The sequence below is a fragment of the Macrotis lagotis genome, chromosome 1, assembly GCF_037893015.1.
Source record: "Macrotis lagotis isolate mMagLag1 chromosome 1, bilby.v1.9.chrom.fasta, whole genome shotgun sequence".
In the NCBI taxonomy this organism is placed as follows: Eukaryota; Metazoa; Chordata; class Mammalia; order Peramelemorphia; family Peramelidae; genus Macrotis; species Macrotis lagotis.
In genome coordinates, this window is record NC_133658.1 from 377,642,544 (window position 1) to 377,661,653 (window position 19,110).

Here is a 19,110-nt window from a genome sequence, read left to right on the forward strand (position 1 = left end):
TAAATGTGTATTGAACTGAATTAGATATGTATTCAAGTGATCAAGAAGCTGGAGTCCCAACCTGGGAAAGTCTGGGTTGACAAAATACTATAATCCCATCTAGAACAAATATAGGGTTTGGGGTGAGGGATGAAAAGATAAGATATTAAATGTGAAAAGGAGCTGGAATATGAGGATATATAGCATTGATGTGCTATCCCTACAAGCTAGAAGGAGCCCAAAACTAGGAGTTTCCATATCACATGCTTCCTCATGGGGAAAAAAATGATACTATTAAAGTCTTGGAGAGCTGAGAATTTTCTCTGAAGGATGGGATTCTTATAATGATAACAACAGTATTTAGAAAAAACATTTTTAAGTTTGCAAAGCTCTTTACATATATTATTCCTTTTGGGCCTCACAACAATCCAGAAAGGTAGGCATGACAAATAATCTGCTACCTACTTACAGATGAGGAAACAGTAGCCCATGAAGGCTCTGACTTGCCAAGGGTCCCTACTAGATGGAATGTGAACTTTCTGTGGCCTAATTTCTAATCTATCTATTATACCATACTGCCTTTTATAAAGCTATGAGGAGTATGAAGACCTGAGTTTAGGGAGCACTTTGTGGGGGTTATAATGGCCCATATAGCCATATAGCCCTTGTTGGCTATATGAAAAATGTGTCCCTATCCCCTCCAAGAAATCTAGGTATCTTACCTAGCCGTGTGGCCTCGGGCAAGCCACTTAACTCCATTGCCTTGCAAAAAACCTAAAAAAAACAAAAACAAAAACAAAAAAACAAAAACAAGAAATCTAGGTATCATATAATCTGTGGTATAATGTTATGATTAAGAACCACTTACCCGAAGTTTCCTCCCAAAGACAGTAACTTTGCCTTTAATCTGCTCTTTTCTTAGGCGCCACTCAATGGAGTTTAAGCCATTTTCCATTGGCAGTGAAATGTTGCAACGCCCAATAGTGGGTGTGATGGTGCCTGCCAGGACATGGGGTTCACTATGGAAGCTGACTGCCATTCCATTGGCATACATCACTCTCAGGGTGCCATTGTTGCAGAGCTGGTAGCTGTTCCGAACTTGATCTGGAAAAATGCAATTGGGAATGAGGGGAATGAAGAGATAAATTATCCACTCTATTAGTCATAAGGAGAACAAATCACCTATTTTTATAGGTTTCCATGGTACTTTGCAGCTGTCAGATGAAGACTGCCTGCAATTAGCACTCATACAGTGTTAAGGTGAACAGAAGAGATGCTACTGATCTGTGTAAAGAACAACACTATTAATATGTGGTGCTCCCAAAATAATTATGCCATGATGTTTTCCTTTCACTGGTTGAAAGCTATTAATAGAAAATTTAAATATATAATGATGTCTTTTACCCACACATTTTATGTCAATCAGACTCCGAATTTAAAAAAAAATTAGCTAAAGAGAAAAAAAATGAAGGGGGGAACTACTTTTCCCTTTATCCCTTCATTACCCTTTCTTGTGCTCTTCACTGTTATGTAGAGCATAAGGCAGATACACTAGGAAGTGAACCTTCAGGAGTAGACTACAATTCTTTTCTGAAAGTTGACAGAAAGCAATCTTCCATCTTTTCCTTTAGCCTCTGCTGAAGATTCTGCTTCTAGTGATTGTTTTATTCAGACTTGAAGTCTGAATCAGGAAGATGGAAAGAGAGGATAGGATAGGTACCAGTGGAAGTTGATAAAGTCTGATTAATTTTCCTGAATGGAATGTGTACTGGCTAGTTGGATTTCTGACCTTTTTCTTGATCGATAAGTTACAAGAATAAAAAATCAGATCAGAAACTCCTTTTACGGGTAAGTTGCTCCCTGATTATCCAAGAAAAAGAACCTAGCTAGGTCAGCCAATGAGAAGCCAGTTCCTCAGGGCCCCAGTAGCATGCAGCTGTCACTCCTGCATCTATAGTCATCACGCAGAAGGACAGAATCTACATCATTAATCATTTGGTGGAGCAGAAATAAAGTCATTGGAACAGGATGTGTCGTGGGATAATAGTCTATAAATGTCACCATTTATCGGGAGGACACTTTTATCCTCTGACAACGTGCTAGTCCACTGACATTATCTCTTAATTAAAAGAAAAATTAATCTGCACAATTCCTTTTCTCTGTAGCCCTTGCACTATGTTGTGTCTAACGACAATAATAACCACAATATGGTCTGTGGACAATTAATAGGCTTGGTCTTTGGTGGGAGATTGCTATAGGTCTCAGATCCCATGGCAATCATGTCAGAAAGTCATCACCCACAAAAAGACATCAGAAGAAGCTTAAGACAAATTAGTCAGTGGGCCTACAAGAACAAATAAGGTTCATTGCCTTTCTTTCTATGGCTTTTTAGTTCACAATAGTAGTTAGTAGGAATGGTGGTGATGAGGAGACAGGTGTGGGTAGTGGTGAATGCAAAAGTTTTCAATTTATTATGTTGATATTTCCAAATATTCACATATTTTACATATTGTGTTTAGAATATCCTGGCAGTGGGAATGATGTTTTTGTCCATCATTTAGGGGGTTGATTTTTAGTAGTAAAACTAAATATATGTTCTGTTGAGATTCAAAGAGCAATAGGACAGGCAAGGATAATCTAGATCTCTGATAACTCTTCTATATCTGATAGATTCTGTTAATTCCCTATCTTCTGGGTCTTTCTAGAGAGGCTGAGTTGTAGGGATTGAGCACCTTATAGGGCTCCTACCTTGAACGACAGTGTAGGAGGCTTCTACCGAGGACAGGTTGGTGATGACAGTGACATCATCATCACGGTTTGAGTTTTCAATATCTATGGTGATTGACTTCTCCATTTCCCTGTGTAGACTGGTCACTACTCCAGTTGGGCGTGTCACATTTGTCAGACGACCTTCATGGTCATAGCTGATAGACAAAAGAAAAAAGCCAAACTCATTGAAAGAAGGGCTGAAGGCATCTGTCCTTCTAGCACTCTACAATACAGGGTGATACCTGGGGCAACAGTGTTAAAAGTGAGGGTAAGAGAGAAAGAGATAGGAAGGACCCAGACCAAGGTCTCTGAAGATAGTTTTTAATTTCCAAACAGATTCTAGTTCATAGGATAATTGCTTTATGGGGTAAGAAGACCATCGCTCATAACCCTGATGAGAGCACTAGTCTTTCAGTCTCTGAAGAAGGCTGTGGTTGGCTTGTGAACACAGCTAGCACAGACTTCTGGGCTGATATTCTTAAAATGACTTATCTACTTTATGGCCTTACTTTACCTTACCTTGGTATTTTTTTTTTAGGGTTTTGCAAGGCAAATGGGGTTAAGTGGCTTGCCCAAGGCCACACAGCTAGGTAATTATTAAGTGTCTGAGACTGGATTTGAACCCAGGTACTCCTGACTCCAAGGCCAGTGCTTTATCCACTACACCACCTGGCTGCCCCTACCTTGGTATTTTTTTAAACTCTTTACCATCATATCATATATCTGCTTATCACATTATCTTGCTTCACTCATATATTTCCTTTTCACCACTGAATTACAAATTCCTAGAGAGCAAGAACTATCTTTGAAGTTTTTGTATCCCTTTAACATGTACATTATATGTGCTAAATATAGTTTTTTTTTTTTTTTAGTTGCAGCTCTGCCATTAACTCTGTAATCTTGTATAAGGCACATCACCCGAATCACAGTTTCCTCATCTGTAAAGTGGGTGGATTAGATTAAATGATCTTTGAAGTTTCTTCTAGCTTAAAAATTTTGTGGTTCCGTGCTTTAATGCCTGATAGGTGCTCCATACATAGTCACTGAATTAATGAATTACTATAGAACTAGATTAATGCTGGGGCAAGAACAAAGCTGTTGGCTGCAAAGATCAGGTTAGAGATGATAGTTTGAAAAAGGATGAAGAGATGTATTTCTACAATGCAGGATATCAGGGTGATTGCCCTGTGTTTTGGGGAGCTTCTTGTGAGTAGGAGATTGAGAAGTAACTTGGGAAAGTAGCTAGTCGAGGCTACTTTACCAGGCAATGCTTTTTGTTTTGTTTTGTTTTCAGATTTTTCAAGGCAATGGGGTTAAGTGGCTTGCCCAAGGCCACATGGCTAGGTAATTATTAAGTGTCTTAGGTCGGATTTGAACCCTGGTACTCCTGACTCCAAGGCCGGTGCTCTATTCACTGCGCCACCTAGACGTCCCCAGGCAATGCTTTAAAGGAAAAAAGGAACCGTATTCCTTATAGATACATATGCATATCAATGCATAGCTTCTTTCCCCTATCCCTACAGAAAAAGCATATAGGATAACGCATCCTTTTTACAATATACTCCCCTTAAAATGCATGCTTTATGATTCTTCACTCCTTATTCTAGACTGCTCTAGATGTTCATTTTTTTACCTGATTTTACCTGTGTATATTCATATGTATGTTGGAGGGATTAAGGTAAAAGGAGGGAAACAAGGGAGTTGGAGAAAGAAAACATCCTTGACCCTAGATCTTAAATCCCCTAAGGATGAAGTTGACTGCAGAAAAGAAGTTGACTGCTATAGAGAGTCAATTGGATCTCAAGCTTGCCGTTTTACTTTTTCCAGGCACCTCTACCCTGCCTCCCCACACCAATCTCACCCTTTTACATCAATGGAAGAAACTATTTATGCTTGAAAGCTCAGGGCATGGCAATAAGGAATAAAGAATCTTCTTAGCAGGAAGGATCTCTGCCATCAGGCTGGATTCTCCAGGGTGCCATATGCTACTATACTTAGCTGGTCTGCTGGATATTGGGGAGACTAGGAGACTGATTTTCAGTCAGGTCAATTCCTTCTTCTATCTCATCCTCCTCTCTCTCCCTGCCTTAAAGAGTTCAGTGATCTATAGTGAGAAAAGCTATAAATTCTCATGAAATATCTAACTTAAAAAAAACAACACACCTACCCAAATGTGGGATGAATGAGGACATTAGCTGGGATCTTAAGCAAAATTTTGAGAAATGATCTTTTTTGCTTTTTATTGGTTGCTAAATAATAATAGCTGACATTCATGTGGTGCTTTAAAGTTTATAAAGTGCTTTCCATATATTATCTCATCTGATCCTCATAATAATCCCATGAGGTAAGTGCTATTGTTATCCAGATGAAGAAACTGAGTCTAAGAGAAGTTAAATAATTTGCACAGGAATACAGCCAAGCTAGTAAACATCTAGGTCTTTGATGGGAAAAGCTCTCTTTTTGTGGCTCCCTTCTGAAATTCAGAAGCTTCCTGAATGAAATTATATTTCTGGAGCTCAGGAAAAATAGTTTAAATGAAAATTTATGAAGCAATTACTGTGGAGCAGCGGGCAATACAAAAGAGATGAGAGGCATAATCCCTGCCCTCGCTGACCACAAGATCAGAGATTTAGAGTCAGAAGGAACCTTAGGATTCTTATGGTCTAACTCCTTCATTTGTTAGCTGAGTAAAGCCTATGGGTAATAAGGTGACATGGCCAAAATTACACAGGGGCATAGCTGGGAGTATCTTCAACTCAAAATTGTTCACTCTTTCTATTGTGCAATCTTATTGTGAAATAGGGATTTGGAGACATATTTTAGTCACTGCTGTGCTCCTAAAGTTGGAAGCAGAAATTGGGAAGATCATCCTAGGAGGAAAGGAAAGGAAAGGTTCTCTTTGGCTAATGAAGTGGCTTCAACCAATTGCAGTCCTCAGAACAGTTCTGTAGAGCAAATAGGGAATTCTCAATGTCCCCTTCTCCCTTTTTTTTTCTTTCTGCCAAACAGGACTTGCTATTTTGTCCTTCATTCTTGAAAAGTACATCAACAAGTTTATGCAAGTGAGTTGGATTTAAGTGAGAGACAGTTGTGCAAAGTCATAAGCCTTAGTTTCTTCTTGGAGCCTCCTGGGTTCAATGGCCAGATATAGATTGGGACTTGAGAAGGCTCAGATGCAGCGAGAAACCTTAACCTTTTCAAGCTGAGGTCTTTCCCAGGTCTCAGTTTGATTGAGGTAATTAAGTAAATTTAGTAATTAAAGCTGGTAAGAAAAGAGACCAAAAAATGACCTCTTTTACCTAGTCAAAAAAAAAAATCAATCTGGTAGGGAAGGACCCTCAGAGTTTCTGACCAAAACAGAAAAAAAATTGCTATTTACATCCACTCTGAGTCAATAAGGCTCAAACAATGACCAAGACCAATGATTAGGCAGATTGGGCTCACATCTGTTGTTTCCTCACCCTCTTCCCTAGGCCTTTTCTCTCTTTATATACTTTTTTCCTTGATGAGCTCATCAACTTACTTGGATACCAGTATCATTTCTACATAGGTAATTCCTAAAGTCAAAGATCTATTCCTAGTCTGTCTTCTTAAACTTCAGTTCCTCATTGCTAGATTTCTGGTGAACATCTGCCATCCTACTTGCATTTCAAATTCAACATATCCAAATGTTTTTTTTTTCCCAGCAGATTGCAAACTCCTTGAAGGTAGGGACTGTCTCACATTTGTATTTGTAGCCCCAGAACATAGCAGAGAGTCTAGAAGTTAGACAGCACTTTAAAAAGTGCTTGTTAATTGATGAAGCCTTCAACTCCTCCCAACTTCCCTATTTATGTTAAGGGTACCACTACTGTCCAAATTAGGGCAGCTAGGTGGTATAATGGATAGAACACTGGATCTTCAGTCAGGAAGCTCGAGTTCAAATTTTAACTTTTATTTAAGCTTAAGTTTCATAGCTGTGTGATCCTGGGCAAGTCACTTAAACTCTTCTTTTCCTCAGTTTCTTGAACTCTAAAATAGATATAATATCAGCACCTGTCTCCCAGGGTTGTTGTGTGGATCAAATGAGGCAATATATGTTAATGATTAACACGATGTCTGGCCTAAAGTAAGTCTTATATTTGTCAACTATTATTATCATTTTCATTATTATTATATGAGGTAATATTTGTAAGGTACTTTGACAAATAGTAGGAAGTTGATAAATGCTTGTTTTTCTCCTTTATTCCCAAGATGCCCTACTCTATAACTTTATAATCATTCTTAGCTTTTCCCCTCTTTCTCACCTCCCACATCTAATCAGTTTCCACATTTAGTAGAATATATTTCCATAACATCTTTTCTCATTGTCTCCTTTCCATTCACATAGCTATCAGTCTAATCACCCTAGTTTAGACCCTCATCCCCTCTATACTGGGAATGGTCTCTTAATTGATGCCCCAAGTTCAGTTTTTCTCCTTTCTAATTCATATTATTCTTAGTTACCTATATAAGCCAGGTCTGATCACAGAATGGAATAGAAAAATATTTATCCAATATTTACTAAGTGCTAATAACCTTGAACTCTTGGAATATAAACAGAAAAATACGAGACAGGCTCTACTTCAAAGAGTTCACATTCTAATTGGGGGAAATAACATATATAGCAGCAGAGGAGATAAACATGCAAGTACCTTACTTTTAAAGATGACAAAATACTGATCTGGAGAAGTTATTTGTCCAAGTTCAGACAGGTAGTTAAGAGTAGAGTCAAGACTAGAACCCATGTTTTCTGACAATCTAGTCAAGAGTTCATTCTTCCTTATCACCATACCCTACCTCCCAACCATCACTTTACCTTCTGCCAAGTGTAAGTTAATGGAATTGTTATTTTCTTTTTTCTTTCTTTCTCTTTCTTTCTTTCTTTCTTTCTTTCTTTCTTTCTTTCTTTCTTTCTTTCTTTCTTTCTTTCTTTCTTTCTTCCTTCCTTCCTTCCTTCCTTCCTTCCTTCCTTCCTTCCTTCCTTCCTTCCTTCCTTCCTTCCTTTCTTTCTTTTTTAGGTTTTTGCAAGGCAAATGGGGTTAAGTGGGGCTTGCCCAAGGCTGCACAGCTAGGTAATTAAGTGCCTGAGGCTGAATTTGGACTCAGGTACTCCTGACTCCAGGACTGGTGCTCTATCCACTGTGCCACCTAGCTGCCCCTGAATTGTTATTTTCACGGTGACCTATATGAAAAACCATTCTAGGTCTTTGGAAGGCATAGAAGAATGTAAATTTGTATTGTCCTGGAACTAGTTAAATAAATTAGTTAAGTAATTGATAGTAGAAACAAGCAAATAATACTTGGTACCTAAATGTGTGTCACATGGACCACCTGAGATTTTTAACCCCAAATTATTTTACTTAAATAATATATATATATATTTATATTTATATAAATATATATAAATATAAATATATATATATAAATATATATATATATATATATATATATATGTATATGTATACCAGTAGGCCAATAGGACCCTCCTCCCTGGCCACCAGAATGTAACTGCTTTCAAGTATTATGGCAGTAAGTTTAGATCAATTAGGAACTATAGTTAGAAAAAAGATATCATGTGGTCTACACACCTGATCTTATGATCAGAAAATGTCCAAAAAACCCTTAGATATCCCTGATATAGGAAGTACACTTAACTTGAGACTTCATGAGACAGCACGGTATAATGGAAAGATCTTTAGAACTAGAACCAGAAGAGATGAAATTAACTCCCAACTCTGCTAAGATGACATTGGTTGTGTAGTTCTCTAAGTCTTAATATCTTCCTTTGGAAATTTAGGGGGTTGGATTAGACCTAGGGGCTCTTGACCTGGGGCACAGGGTCAAAGTGTCACAACTAGATTTTAGGGGGTCTTTTCTTCTGGGATGGGAAAAATTTTCTTTCAACAAAGCTGGTTTCCCTAGTAATCCTTTGTGTTTTATATTGTACATTTAAAAACATGATTCTGAGAGTGGCCCATAGGCTTCACCTTCAGACTGCCACAGGGGCTATTACAGAAAAAAGTTAAGAATTATTCCAAGGTTCCTTCTAGTTCTAACTTTCTATAAATAAATCATTTTCAAGTTTACTAGAAACACTCATTTTCCCATAAACAATTAATGTGCTAACTAGAAAGTTTTATTATTTACCATAAACAATCCCTCAGAGGATTTCCTCTCTCCTATCCCACCCCAAGACACACACACACACACACGCAGACATACACACACGAACTTGGGTCATTCTTTGTTAGCAAAACTCATGTTTATGCATATAGTGAAAAGTAATAAAACCTCATTACCTTAAAAATAGTCTATGAGTCAGACTGTTAAAAAATTCAAGCCAGGCTCCTCCAGAACCTGGGAGCTTTTAACTGCATCAGGTAGGTCTACTAATTCTCTGTGAAATTCATTGGCTGTAGGTCAAAACTTCCAGGAAAGCATGGTGAGAGACGCTAGGAGAGGGGCTAAAATCGACATTCACAAATGGTGTCAGGACAAGGCATCTCAGTGACAGAGTCACAGGCATGGAAAGTGTGTTAGATTCACACTTCTCTGAAGGATGCCATGATGCTAATGATGCCGACATGCTGAGCTTTGCAGAGAGAATAGTGGGGCCTGTAAACCTGCCAAGTGAAAAAGTAAGCTGGAGGAACACATGTCTGTAAAACAGGAATCTACCAGCAGATGGTACCAGCTTCCTTCTTCATCTCTAAGCCTTTCTACATAGCCTTCTAGGCAATGGGGCTAGATCAGTAATGCATGTTTCTAGTGTTGGGTTCTTTTCATCATGTCTTCTTTTGCCTGTTTCCCTCTTTCTCTCTAACTTACTAAAGCCTTGACAACTTATACAGAAAGGGAAACTCTCCTTTGCCTTTGCAGTTAATAGTAATACCAACAGCCTATGATGCTGTTGGACCAATTAGAAATCTGGGTAATTTTAAATTTCATTCCAATTCTAGAAGGTGATTGGGAATCAAACCATGACAGTTTGAGCTATCCAGGATTGAACTAGTTAATCCCTGCAGGACACACTTTGATAGCTCCAGGAGCTAAGGAAAGCAGCTCTTTGGCAAAACAAACAGTCAGACTATTAAGTATGAGATAATTGTTAGGGGAAATATGACTGACTCTCGCATCTTTTAATATACCTAGCACTTTATCTGTATTGATCTGCTTCTGCTAAAGAGGAAATTCAGAGTTTATCTACCTGCTTGTGCAATCAAGTGTGGTTCTGGACTATTGGCAAATTACAGAAGCCCCACTGGGGTCTTGCCTTTTAGGTTCTAATTTCCGCACCCATCACAAACATGCATAATCAGCTGAGTTAATCAACACTTTATCTCCCTATGTCCAATATCCTGAATTTTGAATGGAAAGGCTTGCAATGGGAATTTCAGTAGAAAACTCTGATATTGAGATTCACTCCATATAAGAGACCCAGTCAGATAAATCAATAACTTTTTGCTGAGCACCCAAGTCAGAGGAAGAAACTGCATATTTTGAAGCTGCAAGTTGAAACTCTAATGTTAGGAAGAGAGACAACTGAAACCTCCAAAGCTATTTGAAAGAATGAAAGATTTGATATATTAGTGCCTTGGAAAAAAACTTAGGATGGTATGTAAGATATTTTGAAGACACTCACTCATAGAAGGTTGTCCATCCAGTTTCATCACTCTTGGTGGCTAGGAGGCCTGTGCTTCCATCATAGGTCATGAGTCCAAGCTCTAGGTTCTGGGTAGACACAACTTTCAGGCCACCATTGCTGCCCACAGTGAGAGTGATGATCTGATTATCAGGCATGAGCAGGTGGCGGGCCATACCATTGTTATCCCTACGGATCTTTAAGGAATTACCATTGTTGTCAACAACCTCAGTGACGTCATTGTCGGTGCTGTAAGTGAAGTTGAATAAGTATTCTCCTGTCACCAGACTTTGGGTGTATTGGTGAATGCCATCTGCATTGAAGACGTACAACTCTTGTTCTCCTGGGGATGCTGCCTCATACTGGTTGAAAGCATTTAGGATAGGTTTATTCTTGCTTACTGCCCTAATGCGAATATTTCCTAGGTCAGCAATATAGATGGTTCCATCTGGGGCTACCGCTAGAGAAGATGGAGAATTTAAAATGGCATCAGTCGCATAGGCTTCATCCCCAGAATAGCAGTTGCAGTTGACATCATTTTTGCAATCACAGTCTGAGGCAGCACCAGCTAAAAGGCAGATTTCCCCATTGGTGGTCACCTGACGTAGTCGGTTGATTTTCTTCTCATCTGTCTCAGTGATATAGAGGATACCAGTATGGGAGATGGCTATGGCGCTAGCTGATTCCAGAGCAGAATGAATGGCCAGTTTGCTGAGGGAGTAGTCAATGCCTGGGACCTGGCAGTGCATGGGGCGGCCTGCAATGATGCTCACTTGATGGTTCTCAGTGATTCGTAGGATGACATTGTTCTCCAGCACATAGAGGGAGTTGTCCATAGGGTTGACAGCAAGATCAGTTGGCCATTCCAATCGAACCTGGAAAGTCACATCAAACACTGCGTTAAATAACAACTCAGTGAATCCACAGACATTTCCCTACAGAAGACACACAAAGTGTATATGTGTGTATGTGTGTGTATGTATACTCACATACTATAGGAAAGAGAAGAATGACTACAGATCAGAGCTCTGTGATTTCATTCTCACTGCACAAATTAATGATATATACAATGGGATGAAATTATTTTAGATTAATGTACAAATGTTGATTGACATTTCACACTTGCAATGCTATATTCTCAAACCTGCAGTGATGATGGAGAAGAAAGGGTAATTATATAGTAACTTTTCTATCCTATAATCAATTTAATGATTATAATGTCAGCTGTACTTTAGTGAAGAATTGGGTCTTCCTCTTGGCAACTTTCCCTACTATCTGCCATTTTGCTCTCAGACATGGTAGTTCTTCCCTCCTTGGCTTTATCTAGAAGCCTAAAAAAGGTGAGGCAGTAACCCAAGGCCAAGAGCATTCTGCTGCACTGTGGTAGAAATGAGGAAGGAACTCTACCTGGGCCACATCCATGCTGGAGTCACAGCTCAGAGGACGGACAGCAGTCAGATCATTGGAGCCCAACAGTGTGGAGATGATTCCATTTTGGTCCACCTTTCGGATCATGGTCGCATCCACAAAGTACATGAGCCCATTCTTGTCCACTGCAATACCTGGGCAGGAGAAGAATGATTCTATATACCCTGTCTGTTTCTGATAGAAAATTTAATAGTGCAAGATATGGGAGCTTGGGAGTGGAGGAGAGGGCACTATAAATGATTCTCTGACAATCCATTGGAGTGGACTAGAACATCATTAAGGGAATAAATCTATCACAAATTATTCAATATACCTCCCTCCAGGATGGTATCCCTGATTAGTGCCACCTAACTTTGTTCAGTCCTTCAGTCTATGTAGCTTTCATAACACAGGTAGCTGGGGAGCATGGTAGACAAAATATAAGATTTTGAGTCAGGAAGACCATTCAAATCTTGCCTTAGGCTGTATGATTATATGAGTAAACCTGGCTGAGTCACTTAACTCCTCTGAGACTCAGTTTCTTGTCTTGTAAAATAGGAATAATAATAGCACTTGCCTTGTGTGAATTAAGAGAGATATGAAAAGCAATTAGAAAACATTTTAAGTGATATATAAACATTAGGTATTGTTTGCACAGTGTTAGCCAATAGGCATAACATATAATGAAGAACTTTGTACATCTTAAAATGTTACTATTATTACTACTACTTAGTATTTAGCCTCATACCTGTTCTTAGTCTTTTCTGTAAATGTGTGTTAAGATACACTCTGTGGTCAGGGATTATGGTCTTCTCTATCTTTTGTTCCCCACCATAGGATTTAGATTCAGTATTTTGAATTCAGTATCTGATGACTATCTAATCAATACTTACTATAGCAGAAACTGTAACAGAATTGGTAATATCATCCCCCTCTCCAATCATTGGTTCTTCGCTTAGAATTTCTCTGTTGCTTTTTGCTCAATGACCTCAGGGCCTTTCACAATTATCAGTCCTATACCATTGTCACCCCACATCTAGAAGATAGCTATATGATAAAATGGAGTCAGAAGACCTAAGTTAAAATTTAGCCTCAGACACTTACTAAATGGGTGACCCTGGGCAAGTCATTTAATCTCCACTTGCTTCTATTAACTCATCTGTAAAATGGATAATAATATCATCTTCATCCCAGGAATATTGAGAGAATCAAATGAGATCATATTTGTAGTACAATGTTTGGTATATAATAAATGCTACATGAATGTTAGCCATTATTTTATAAGCAAGCATTAGAGGAGAGAGCATCATCTCTTGGGATGTCAAGTCTCCTAAATCACAATTCAGGATGTTAAAATTTCTTTTAATTTTCTACACTCTACAAAAGTAAAGAATATCCATTCAAAATAAAATTTTCTATTAGTATCACAAGCAGATAAAATTTAAATAGGTGGTTTAAAAAACCTATCCACTTATATACAAAGCAATTAATTAGAGTTGAATTAAATATCAGGGAAAGTAATGATTTGACTACTGACTTAATTTTATTCAGTCTAGATAATGAAGAAACCAAACTCATATTTTACATGATTTTCCTTAAAACCTTTTTCTTTCTTTTTTCTTTCTCTTTTCTCTTTCTCTCATTCTCTTTTTCCTCATTCTCTTGTTTCTCTCTGATTCTCTCTTTTCTCTGTCTCTATCTCTCTGTCTCTGTCTCTGTCTCACCTCTTGGACTCATCAGCGTTGCATCCACAGCCTTGCCCCCATCTCCACAGCGGGCCTCATCAAAGGGCAAGCACTGCTCTCCGGTCCCTGCTACGACTTCTGAGTTCCCAGCCAGATCCTTGGCTCCCGTCAAAGACTTGACTCGGTAAATCCTCCTGCTGTTGGTATCTGACACATAGAGCGAGCCAGAGACAGGGTCCACTGCCAGGTAATACTTATGGGCAGGGTTGTTGCTTTAATGGGGAGAACACAAAGAGAAACAAGAGAACATGGAGCTGGCTAACCAGAAGAAAAGCAAAGAGAATCATTCTACTGGTATTTTTACCTTCCAGTGTCTTTCCACTTTAATGAACTGGAAAGAAACTAATGCAATAACTTAGTGTTTTAACATAGCATGGCTTTTAGTTATTTCCAGTTGGACTTGTACTCCTCAATTTATCTAAGAACTCATCATTTCCCACAGTGTTAATGTGCTGCTGCTTCATTTAGCCAGCAAGGAAAGTATCAAGGAGTTACTAGTTAAAAAAATACTTGCTTTATACAATAGTAACTCCCTATCAATCAGGTACTCATTATCTGCTCACCTCAGCCTTAGCATGACCAAATGATAGGAACATTTCAGTGTGACAATGTTCTTTCCCCTACCCCCATGGATGTCAGCCCCCTCCTGCTCTACAACCTTATAGCCTTCAATTGTTGCTTGGAGGAACTGAGAGGTTTAAAAGTGTTTTGCTCAGAGTCAAAAAGTTTGAATGTGTCTGAGGCGGAACTCAACCAAAGTCTTCCTGGTTTTGAGGCCAATTTCTTGTTCACTGAACTATGGCTGCTTCTCATGACAGTGCTTACTAACATTTTATAATGTATTTAATTCCTCAAAGCCTAGAGGTCAGCAGCACCATTAAAAAATAAGACCAAGCTATTACTTCCTAATTGAAACATGAAACATTTTACAGGCTTTCCCTTGACTTGTCCTCAAATCTTTTTATAGTCTTAAAATGATGACCAGTTCCTTGGTATGGATGGGAATAATATAAATATTTAAAGAATATGGATGTAATGAGAGGAGAGGTAGTTTTTGGTTCTTTGCTTACTGGAGTTAGGATCTGGGTCTCCTTAACTCTGGAAGCATAACCTATACCTTTATACAACAACCAAACTGATTAGTGATTGGAGTAGTGGCATGTAAACATGAATATACTAGAAGCTGATGGTTAAATTTTCAATGTGAACATTTTGGCTATAATTCAGGGTTTACTTTATGGTTTTCTTGATTGTCTAGTCTTAAGAAAGGTTAGTAATACAGGTTAAATTTAAAGGGTGTTGTAGGTACATTCTCTTCCTTCCCCCCAGAGTGCAAAGTTGCTTAACATTTAAAAGTGTGTCTATAGAATGGAGAGACTTTCCCTTTACCCTGATTCTGCCATTGTAACCCTAATTGGAACATGGTTAAATTTGTCACTTGGTAATCTAAGAAGTCCTATATTTCCAAATGCTAGATTATTTTCATCTGTTCTATATTTGCCTTTCATGTTCCTTCTTACTTATATGTTGTGTCTCCTTCATTAGAACACAGGCTCCTTGAGGACAGGAACTGTTTCTGCCTTTCTTTTTTTTATACTTAGAGCTTGGCATAATTAACTGACAATAGTCACTACCACTAGGTAAGTGATAAGTCTTGGGAAATTCAATAAGCTTCTTTGGGTTCCCTTTTCCTCAAATGGAAAGTGAGGATATTGTATCTAAGGCTTCAGCCTCAGCAATAGAATAAATGACATGATGTTACAATTTCCTGTACCATAAGGAGGGCATGTTTGTTTGATATGGCTATTGTTCTCACTCTGAATATCATAAGGACCCTTCCTCAAGACCCAAGTTCATTTTTATGAACAAGTTCACTTTTATCAACTCTTCTGTCAATATTCTGGAATAAGTTTTGGTTTTATGCAGATAAAAGCATTGACAAGATGAAAGTGTTCCACATCATGTCAGATTCCTTTATTTACATACAGTTTCAGATTTTTTTTGAAGAGGAGGAGAACATTTTTTAGATGATGAAGAGAAAAATGGAAGATTGTAGCAATGGAGCTCACTAGTCACTAGGTTGGTGAAACTCCAATTAAAAACAACACTGGATTCTACACTGATTTAAAAACAAAACTCTGAAACAAATCCTGAAGGCTATTTTAAGAAACAATCTGTGAATTGTGAATTGAGAATGTCTTTAATCATAACCTCTTCTCAGGTTGCTATTAAGAAATATAAGAAGAGGAAACCAAGGTCCTTAGAAAGCCCTTGCCTAGATAACTAGTTGGAAAGGCTAGGGGTACTTCTATTCATTTTTTTTCCTTATAAAGTCGCTGGAGAATTTAAATGTACAGAAAACAAATTAGGAAAGAAAAGGGGGGGGAAACTCCATGATATTTCTTAATTAGACTGTGCAGTCTCACTGAAGGAACAGTAACCAGAGTGATCAGCAGAAAGATCATGGCACATATACAGTTTCACTTGTCTAAAAGGTAGATAATTGATTCTGGACTTTCTAGGGAGCCCAATCTTATAAAGTTGCAAAAAAAAAACCCTCAAAGAACAAACCTACAAAAAACCCTTCTAGTATAGAATACAGGGAGGGGGGGAACATGAGTTTCATCCATGTTCAAACTTATAGACTTCCTTGTCTCCCCAATTCCTAAGAGTGTATTTTCTATTTTATTCACTGAAGGCTCAGCTCAAGTACTCTGCATGAAGTCTTTTCAGATCCTTCTAGATGCCACTTTCCTCCCTCCCAAAATGACTGTGCACTTAATTTCCATTTATTTTGCACATACACTTGTTGATTGACTCTAAGTCCTTCCAGGGTAGGGGGTTATTTAATTTTGTCTTTGTAACCCCAGGGTTTAGCCTAGTGTCTACCACATAATACACATTTAACAAATACTTACTAATAGATTAATATCCTATTATTTTGGGAAAGGTTGTGGTGTCAATCATGAAGAACTGGTCTTATATTCAATTACCTGGAAACTAGATGGTAAAAAAAAAGGGGAGTAGTCTCCCAAAATATGTGTTCTTACATTCTTGTTCTTTGCACTGCTGGACCCAGATTCTTAATTGAGGCAAGCCATTGGGAGATTTGTAAAGAGTGTGTCTATGGTTTTATTTAGAATTTTTCCCTTTTAAAAAAAAAAATCTCAGGATAGGATCAGGAAGGACTATGGATATAGCAGCCAAAGGAGAATTTGAGGGCAGGGAGAACATCTTATGAGTGTTATATTTGCTTTCTCAAACTTTAGAACTTTTCAAATTCTGTTGTAGGAGTTATTTCAGGGGCCTATCAGAGAAGATCTATCATATTTTGTTTTTGATCTCCAGTGTCTGTGATGAGCTTAAATGATTTAATCTTCTTGATCCCCTGATATCACTATCTCTGCCACTCCTACTCTGACCAATTACTCAAACAAGCAAATAGATTATTTCCTCAAATTAACTGTCATGCATTTCAGTTCACTCACAGATAGTAATGGAAGTTTTGGTCAAGTTCTACCCACCTTCCCAACTAAAAAAACTCAATTTCCTTCAAGCAAGATGATTTTCCACATCAGTGTTGCCTATAGTATACCATATGGGAGATTTTGAATGATGCCTTTAGATCTACATGCTATAAACTATTTAGGCAAAAGAGGTTAGGCTCTTTCTACCTCTTGTTCAAAATGGATTTTGAGATCTATGTAAATTACTAGTACATCCAGCAGTTGGATCCATTCTGACTAGCAGATTGGTAATTAACTTGGTTAAAAAAAAATGACCATAAATCCAGGGGAAAAAAATCATTAATGAGTTGAAAATGAGTTTTTGACCCATTTCCAGTTCATTAAAGCTTTTGTGAACCCTGTCCAGCATCTACAAAGACAGAAGTTTGCCTCAACTGTTTAGCCCAATTATGGGCTGCATTGAACAGTGCCTAGATAGAAGTTCACTGAGGGTTCATTGCCCTATACTTGTGTCTCCAAGGAATTTTAATTACTGTCAGCTTATATGGTTGTTTTTTGACTGCATTTCATAATTGCTAAAGCTTATTATATCCACAACACACAATTAGCACATAAAAGAACTATATTTTGTACATTAAAAATATACATTACACAAGAAGCATAACACAAAAAGCAAACACAATGAAGCAAACAAACCATATTAAATTAAATATGGGAAAGAGTTCTTGGTCTTACCTATGTTTAAACTCTTTATTTCTTTAATAGAAAGAAAACAGAAGGAAAAAAGAACAAACAGTTAGCTGAGAAATTGATGGTAAAACAAATATAACATTTTAGTTTCTTTTACAAAGGGGCCCAAAAGAAGCTTTACCCCCCCCCCCCTTCAAATACAACTCCACTTTTAATTTGGGGTGTACTTTTTGTCTGATACTGGACTCTTTGGGCAGTTTGGACGAATGCTTTGAAAGACTTCTCAGGGATCTAGCCAGAGTCCCCTGGTTATTGTTGAGTACAGGTATCATCAGGTGAAAATGTTATCTTGGGGTAGGGTCACCATCATTTTATAGAGGACTTCTGCTCACACCCAACTCAGAGATAGCAAATACTCTATAGAATACTGAGGGGAATAGCCCTACTTGCCCTCTTCTACCCTCTGACCCTCTAATTGTCTATTTCTTTCTCCTCTCCAATTGATAAAACTCTCAATAGTTTGTTCTTATGAGGAATTGAGAAACCGTAAAGAACTCTTTTAGTGAATGGCAAATTTTAAATAGTCCTCTCTGTCACAACCAAATAGTTTCACCATTTTCTCTCAACAAATCTCTGCATAATTACTACAAAAGTAGCAAAGGCATCTGTTTTTCTCCTCTCTCTGTCCATGGCTGTGTTTTGGCAGTTTAGAACTGAAAGGCAGGCAGGTGAAGAAGCATAGGGCCCATTTACTACCCAATTAGGGTCTTCAAGACCGTGGGGGAGATAATAGGCTGTCTCTGAGATACCTCCTTTATGGAAAAGAGGTAGCAAGAATATCTTGCCTGCTATTTCCTTCTGGGAGAGTAAAGAGGGCTCCTGGGGGGCAGGGTTGCTGTGATTCCTGCCTATAGGGTGCTATTCAGGCCCCAGCCCAGGGCCATCATTAATGGTAGGTTTGCACAGGGATTACATTTTTTACTATTTTATTCCAAAGTGTTAGTTTAAAAAAAAAAGTTAATTAAATGATGCCAATAACTCCTGAGCTCTGACTGACATAGCACAATTTAAGATTCATTCTGCAAACCGTACTGTGTCACGGTGGCAGCTGGGAATTCTCATGTCTATTTTATATTGCTTAATGAAAGTGAAATGTTATCTGCCACCAGTGCAGTAATATTTGGCTCTTAATTATTGCAATATCAATTCTACTCTTTAGTCAAGATTTTGTGCAAGACTTGAAGGGATTTGGGTTTGCTGTCCTGACCTACTTCTTTCCCAAGAATGTTGGCTCCAAGTTGATTAATATAAAGTCTATGGTGGGGGAAGAAAGAGATTCTGATGAGGTCAAGGGCAGATGAAAGGAGAGATTGTTATGCTAGCCACACCT

General features: G+C 38.2%; 1 protein-coding gene across 6 annotated transcripts in view; it reads right to left on the reverse strand.

The window, feature by feature from the left end:
• The window catches only part of TENM2 (teneurin transmembrane protein 2), a 385,853-nt gene that overhangs the window by 19,323 nt on the left and 347,420 nt on the right, over positions 1-19,110 (reverse strand). For 3 of the 6 annotated variants that reach the window (XM_074212471.1, XM_074212470.1, XM_074212467.1), the window contains 6 exons: positions 17,766-17,786; positions 13,543-13,775; positions 11,819-11,973; positions 10,412-11,286; positions 2,728-2,903; positions 848-1,083 (listed from right to left, as the gene is read on the reverse strand). In XM_074212471.1, coding sequence (XP_074068572.1) covers positions 848-1,083; positions 2,728-2,903; positions 10,412-11,286; positions 11,819-11,973; positions 13,543-13,775; positions 17,766-17,786 — 1,696 coding nt within the window. The remainder of the gene's footprint in view (positions 1-847; positions 1,084-2,727; positions 2,904-10,411; positions 11,287-11,818; positions 11,974-13,542; positions 13,776-17,765; positions 17,787-19,110) is intronic. The other 3 variants (XM_074212469.1, XM_074212468.1, XM_074212466.1) reach the window with 1 other exon arrangement.